This window comes from Cornus florida, unplaced genomic scaffold (assembly GCF_030987335.1).
Source record: "Cornus florida cultivar Cherokee Brave unplaced genomic scaffold, ASM3098733v1 CherokeeBrave_3.0.0_Hap2_Chr10, whole genome shotgun sequence".
Lineage (NCBI taxonomy): Eukaryota > Viridiplantae > Streptophyta > Magnoliopsida > Cornales > Cornaceae > Cornus > Cornus florida.
In genome coordinates this window covers 114,493,814-114,501,689 of record NW_026775580.1, presented here as the reverse complement: position 1 = coordinate 114,501,689, position 7,876 = coordinate 114,493,814, and the positions used below count along the sequence as shown (strand labels likewise).

At 35.4% G+C, this 7,876-nt stretch overlaps 1 protein-coding gene across 1 annotated transcript; it reads right to left on the bottom strand.

Moving 5' to 3' along the window:
* Nucleotides 1-4,875: 4,875 nt before the first annotated feature.
* LOC132277360 (uncharacterized) lies at nucleotides 4,876-7,458 on the bottom strand. The gene is made up of 2 exons (XM_059779214.1): nucleotides 7,148-7,458; nucleotides 4,876-5,439 (listed from the first exon to the last, which is right to left on the bottom strand). Exons 1-2 carry the CDS (start codon nucleotides 7,431-7,433, stop codon nucleotides 5,414-5,416), a joined length of 312 nt encoding a protein of 103 aa, XP_059635197.1. The 5' UTR covers nucleotides 7,434-7,458; the 3' UTR covers nucleotides 4,876-5,413.
* Nucleotides 7,459-7,876: the final 418 nt, after the last annotated feature.

Genomic DNA, 7,876 nt, shown 5'->3' with positions numbered 1-7,876 from the left:
AAGTCTTAAACTCTTGGTATATTCTGAGAAGGTCAAGACTAATGTGGAGCACATATTAGGTAAACTTATCAAGACATTTCGATCTGATCGAGGATATGAGTATTTCTTGGGATAGTGCAAAGACTATAGGGTCAATGAGGGTGTTGTGTACCAGTTTTCCGCAATTGACGCTAAATGCATTTAGGTGTCAAATAGGAATAACAGAATTCCACTTAACATAGTTAGATCTATAATCAGTTATGCCACATTATCTCTTTCATTTAAGAGTTTAGCGTTAATGACATCGATGCGCATTATGAACTGCATTCCATCTTAGTCTGTTTCAAGGATACCGTTGAGTTGTATTTTTGACTAAATCTTAGTTTGAATCACATGCGCATATGGGGTAGTCTTGCACATGTGCGCTTGATATGGACAAGTAAGTTAGAAACAGATCATACGCATGATAGATTTGATAGCTACTCTAAAAGTCACTAGGACGAATTATTTTATGATATCAATGATAAAAGTTGATTGTTTACACTCACTGTTTATCTATAGGAGAATCATATTATGAATCACATACCTAGTAGCATAGTGTTAGAGAATATGGTATGAGTACCAGATGTACCACATATGAACACACTTAGTATAGAGATTTAGAATTATAGATGAATTCCCTATTGATGCGTCAGCATCGTCTAGTACACAGATTCCTTCATCGGTACATTGATGTAGTGGGAGGATAATTATCTAATCCGACAGAATTATGTTTTTAGGTGAGACCGTTATGGATATCCCTGTTAAACATGAGTTGGACCCAGTAAGCTACACGGAAGCGTGAACCGATATAGATACAGATCGTTTTGGCGAGTTACTATGAAATCAGAGTTGGAATCTATGTATTCTAATAAATTCTGGGATCTTGTAGAACTTTCTAGTAGGGTGATTCCTATGGAAGGCAAGTTAATCTACAAAAATATACCAGAATATTTCTTAGTGAATAAATCATGAGTGTACAAGGGAATGTCATTATTTTTTCTGATTCTATATATATTGATGACATCCTACTCATATAGAATGATGTGGAAGGTTTGTCATCAATAAAGAGGTAGTTGTTCACTTACTTTTAAATGAAGGATTTTTCAAAATGTAAGCTATATTCCTAGGATCAAGCTTTTGCAAGATCGGGTTAAAAGGAAAATAGGCTTATCTTAATAATCCTACATTGATAAAGTTTTGACTAGGTTTGGTATGTATAACTCAAAGAATGAGTTCTTGCTTTATTAATATGGATTGCTCTATCTAGTAAATAGTTTTCCAAGACTAGCAGAGGAGATTGAGCAAATGAGACTGGAACTATATGCTTTGGCATATGGGAGTCTCATATAAGCCATGGTCTATACTAAACAGGACATCCGTTACATAGTAGGGATAGTCAGTAGATATCAGTCCAATTCTGGACTTGATAACTGGTCTGTTGTGAAAAATATCATTAAGTACCTAAGGAGAACCAATGATATCATACTCATTTATGGATGTGATGATATGGTCCTAGTCAGGTATGCTAATTCTGATTTTCAATCAGAAGTAGATACTATGAGGTTCATGACTTAGTGTATGTTCACTTAATGAAAGGGAAATCAGTTGGTAGATTGTTAAGCAGATTTCAACTGCTGACTCAAACCTGGAAGCCTATTGGTTTGATCTCACTGATTCAGAGGTTGTGGAGCATACTAGCTTGCCTATCGAGCTATATTGCGACAATAGTGTAGAAGTAGTCCAAACCAATGACCCAAGGTTCTATAGAGGAACAAGATACACTGAGAGGAAGTATTATGTTCTACATGATATTGTCCGGCAAGAAAATGTACTTGTAGCTAGAACATTGCATTGGAACATAACTTTGTTGATCCATTATCAAAGGTGTCATTGATCAATAATTTTGATCATCATCTGGATAACATTGGAGTTAGGTGCAATTTGAATTGGCTATGAGGGCAAGTGGGAGCTGTTGGGATTTATATACCCTGGCATAGCAAATTCCTGTTTGGATTAAAGTGACATATGTTCCTGACGTTTCTGAAATATTTATATGTTATACAATTGGTGAATTCAATGTATTATATTTCGATTCATTATAGAATTGATAGTGTCCATTTGATTACAAGAGATATTTATATATATGTATGTGATGGCAATCAATGTGTGATATATAAATAGTAATCATAAATGGTTCATAGTCGGTAATTATGGATGGACTCATAATTAATTAAGATTTGAACTGGATCCGCGTTAGGTTGAGATATATTGCGAGAGCCGTCGTATGTAATTGCTCCCTATCACCGTCATGGCATTTGACTCTTAAGCATGAGAAAATTATAGACTCTTTTATTAATTAATAATTACTTTGATTTGTTCGGCGGATTCTTCGGGATCCTTAGACCGACACTTTGGGTAGTTATGTAATTAATAGTTAGAGGGTTATATTTTCAATATTTGCATCATTGTTACTTGTATATATTTTGTATTGATTATGGTTGATCACAAAGTAAATTCGAAGGCCTTCGTATGTTTTTAGACAAAATGATTTATTATATATTTATTTATTTAAATTATTATTTTTGTTAAACAAATGTTTTATTGTGATCGAGTCAGAAATAATCAATAGTACCAAAATAAATATATTAATTAAGTAGTCGGATTGATGGCTTTATTTATCCGATAACAAATTATGCATAGAGGGGTCAAAGTGCAATATTGACTTAGAGGTTATTTATTATTTAATTGGAGTTCAATTAATTTCTTTTAGTGGAGTAGAAATTAATTTATGAATTAATTGAATTGGGTCCATGGACCGGGCCAATTATTAATTCATTGTAACCAATAAAATAATAGGCCCAATGGATTCTTACTCATAGCCCAACTTGATATTGGAACCATATTAGATTTGAGACATGTGAATTAGAGATTGAGAAGGATTTGTTGTTTCCTTTTCTTTATTTTTATGTTGCCTATAAATATACATGGTCTATATATATTTTAGGGAGATCTTTGGAAAAAGGAAAAAGGAATAAATTTTCTCTCTCTAAAAAATTAGGGTTAGTATTTTCATCTAATGGAGGCTCCCAAAAGCCTAGTTTTCCAAGGTCATTCATGGAGGCTTATGAGTGATTCCTAAAGGCAAGACCATTACCTAGAAGATGGAGATCCATAGAAAAAGTGTCTAGTAAAAGGGATTTACAATAAGTGAGAACATTCACTTTAGAGGAGAGATCTAAGGTTTACTTAAACCTTGATGTAAGTATTCAATCTTTTAATTGAATGATACATCATGTTTTATTTTTGCATAAAACTTGTCTCTATATAATGAATCAAGATTTATGAATTAAAATCCCTCGAAAAGTTTTTAAAATTATCACGTTTCCCAACAAGATGATGATGATGATGAATCCCCAACCCTGGCTCCTGAAGCTGATGATGACGATGATGAATCTCCTACCTTGGCTCCTGAAGGTGGTAATGATGACGATGATGAATGCTCTGCCCCGGCTCCTGAAGGTGGCCATGATGAATCACCGGCACCGGCTCGGGCTCCTGAAGGTGGCGATGAAGGTGGGGATGAGGCCCCCGCCCCAGCTCCTGAAGGTGGCCATGATGAATCACCGGCCCCGGCTCCTGAAGGTGGCCATGGACCCCAGCTCCAGATAAAGATGCAGCAAGTGATTTTTTTTTTTTTTTTTTTTGAATAAATTTTTTTTTTTAAAAAAAAAAAATTGAATTTAAGTAGTTAATTTATTTCTATTTCATTTAGGTGTTATGTTATTTAAAGTACACACTTTTGATTGCTGGAATTAGTTCAGTTTACAGATACGAGAAATGGTAATTTGTTCAATTAACATGCTCTCCTTCTATATATTTGACGTGTTTCTTAGTTCTTTGGTATAAGGTTGGCAACAACATTAATAATTAAGGATTACTCCACTAGTTAATATGCTTTAGTTAGAGCAAGTGTACACTCATTTGACGTCTTGTCTTGTCAAGCACACGAATGCTCACTCAGGCATGATTCTGTGTATACCATGTCCATAATTAAGGTTGTTTTGGGTACTTTGTGTTATTGCACTGTAGTTTTACAACAGCACCTACGAAAAAAACAATGTCAGTCAGGTCATTATTGTTGCAGCTGTGTGAAAAATCAAACTATCGAATTATATATTTTTTGTTTGTGCTAATAATGGTAAGTAAATCGTATTAAATCATGAAATTTCAACCAAGCCGTTTCATATGTGATTGCTTGTTCCTCAATTACAATTACAAAATAGAGAGTGGTACCCTCAATTACAATTACAAAATGGAGAAAGAATGTTTCAATAGGTTGTATTTGAAGAACACTATGTAATCATACGTTACGCTTGTTTGTTGAGCACGTGTAAGGCAATGGCCTTTATAAAAAAAGTACAGTTTTACCAAGGACAAAAAACAAAATAAAAAAATAATACCGATGATGAAAAAAAAAATGCTATATTGTATTGTGTATTACGTGTAATATGGTCTATAATAATGAATGATCATAGCCGAGTGTCAACGCGTTAGGGCGTCTTACTCAAAAACCAGGAAATAACATGTCATTCAGCACTAATCAGCAGTTACACGGTATTCTGCACGGCAGGTAATTGACAATCCTCCCGTTAATCAATCAATCAATTTCTTTTAAGCTTCTCAATAACAATGTCCTGCTAAGGATAGTAAATCCCACCATGATCATTATAACCAGAAAGATGTTTCCTTTCCCTCGCATTTTCTATTTTCAGCCTAAATAATTACTGTGTAAACCAACTGCACATGAATGCCACAGAACAAACACACACAGCCAAATCTGGAAAACAATGCGTATGCACCACACAACTAAACAATGATCAATTGAATTATAAAAGCTAAACCTGCTGTATGCTTACACACAGTTACTGATACAAAACATGGCACCAATTCCAACCACTACAAGCACAAGTGTTATATCATGAAGCCACCACAGAATGACTAGTATTCCGTCCCAAGCCAAGACCCAAGCCTATAGGAACAGAATCGGATCTGCCATGATTGTTATTATGGCTACAGTTGGAAGAATGAACATGACCTTGATGGGTTTTTGTGGTGGTGTTATTCACATTGATGACCACATGGCTATTTCCATTGGTTTGACGAGAATGGCCAACTCCATTTTGCAGGGTTGAATTCGGTTGAATTCCTAGCCATACGCATCATTCCAATCCCCTCCTCAGATTGAGCTGCTGATTCTTCATTATACTCCACGTCTTCATTGTACCCATTGATCAAAAAATCTGAACAGTTCTTCTTCAACCCATGATCATATGGATTCCGGAACTGACCACCTGCTCCTCTAAGGTAGCTATATCGCATTGCATTCGCCATTTCATTTGTTGTAATGTTGCGAGAAATCTGGAGCAATAAAAATTCCATCATTACAAATACTAGTAAAATACATCTTCAATATCTTTCAGGGAAAAAGCTACACAGTTTACTCATGTTGGTCCATCCTAACTGTCCCTACTGTCAAGGGTCAAACTTGGAAGGTTCCAAAACTCCCTATGACTGTATACCATATTTAATTTTTTGGATTAATGTTTTAATTAATAATGATACATCAATTCCATTATATTGCTTGGTCAATTTGTTTGGATGTAGACATAAAAATTCTAATACAACTCAACATCAATCACTTGATTGATTGGTTTTTCTCAGGTTGGTGTGAACTTTATAATCTTGAAGAGTTGGATCTGAGTGAGAATGGATTAAGTGGGACACTTTCTTGGTGTATGAGGAATTTAACATCACTCTGTTTCTTGGACCTCTCATTCAATAATTTCACTAGAAATATTGCCTCTTCTCCGCTTACCAGTCTCACATCACTCCAATATCTTTTCATTTCACATAATCATTTTGTGTTCCCATTGTCGTTTGCCTCATTTTATAACCATTCAAAGCTCAAGGTTATTTCAACTGATAACAACAGATTAAGTGGTAGTGACCCAATTGTGTTTCATTCATCAATAATTCCGAGCTTCCAACTGAAGATTTTGTCTTTGTCAAACTGCAATGGCATCGAGTTCAGTGCAACTCTTTTCCGTTTTCTGTATCACCAGCATGACCTGAGACTTAGAGTGATTGAACTATCACATAACAATCTGATAGGTGGAACGTTATTTATTTCTTGGTTGTCAGAGAACAATACACAATTGGATTATCTTAATCTAAGAAATAACTCCTTCTCAGGGCCTTTCCCACCGCCTTCTCATCATCATCTTCCTTGCAGTATTAGAAACTTACTTGATATCTCTAACAATCATATTCATGGTCAACTCCCAACAAATATAGGTTCCATCTTTCCCAGTTTATATTATTTAAACTTTGTTCGGAAATGAATTGGAAGGTAAGATTCTGGCTTCATTAGGTAATCTACATTCTTTATGGAGTTTAGACTTGTCTAACAATTATTTGTCAGGACAAATACCTCAACATTTTGCAATTGGTTGCTTCTCCTTAATGTTCCTCAAACTATCCAATAATAATTTGGATGGTCGGATGCTTCCTGATGTTGTGAACCTAACTAGCTTGAAATTTTTTTATTTGGACAATAATCATTTTGAAGGAAAGATTCCCAATAGCTTGTCTACCGCATCGCTTTTGACAACATTAGACATTAGCAATAACAACATGTCAGTGTTGAAATTTTATCTCTTATAATACAGCTATAGAATTGAACTATTTACTTCTTGATTTAGGGCTAATTGATAGGTAATTAGTTACCTATTTTAGCTAAATCTTATTCTATAAATTGGATGTAATACCATTAATGAATTATGAAATATAATTTTAATTCTAGTATTCTTCTCTGAATTTCAAGATGGTATCAGAGCCAAACTTGAACTGTATTTTTTGAATCTCTTTCAATTTATCTTTGATATTCCCATACACCATACACATACACACAAACAATCGTTGAACCCAATCAACCCTAGAGACCATTTTTAATCATTTTGCGGCAAATTCTTAAGGGTATAATCTTACTGTAACAGTTGCTGATGTTTTTGGGCACCTAGAGTGAAACAGAAATCTACTCGGCATAGTAGAATATAGTGAACCATACCGTCCCTAAACGACAACGCTGCCGGCGATCTTCCGACGATCTGCAGATCCGCCTGTTGCTGTCCATAAACGACGACGATGCTACCGAACCACTGCTCGCCGCTGCCAAACCACTGCACCGTCCATAACCGTCGCCGGATCTTCTTCACTGTCCATAGCCATCGCCGGATCTGCACTGCCGAACCGCTAGTATCTATAGCCGTCGTTGCTCCAAACGACGGCGACGAACCGCTGCACCGCTGCTGGCTATCTGCAGTCGCCGGAACTGAATCTGCCGTCGCGGCCATCCCAGATGCTACTTTGAATCTGTTGTTTTTCATTTAAAAACAAATACATACATACATATATATATATATATATATATATATATATATACCAAAAAAAAAAAAAATGAGTGCCTTGAATGGTAAATATATATAATATATAACTGAGTGCCGTCAATAGTAGATATATATATATATATATATTATATTTTTTTAAAAATGCCTGAACCATCTGGAGCATACAAGTCTACTTACAAATGCACTCATTGCAACCAGACTGGTCATGACAACAGTCGTTGTTTCAAACTTGTGAGATATCCGGAATGGTGGAATCATCCCCGTTGGAAAAAGAATTCAACACAGACCTCCACTGAATCAGTTGTTTAGACAACACATACTGCCTCCACTGAATCAGTTGTTTAGACAACACATACTGGTGGTAAGAATTTCAATATTTCTACACATGT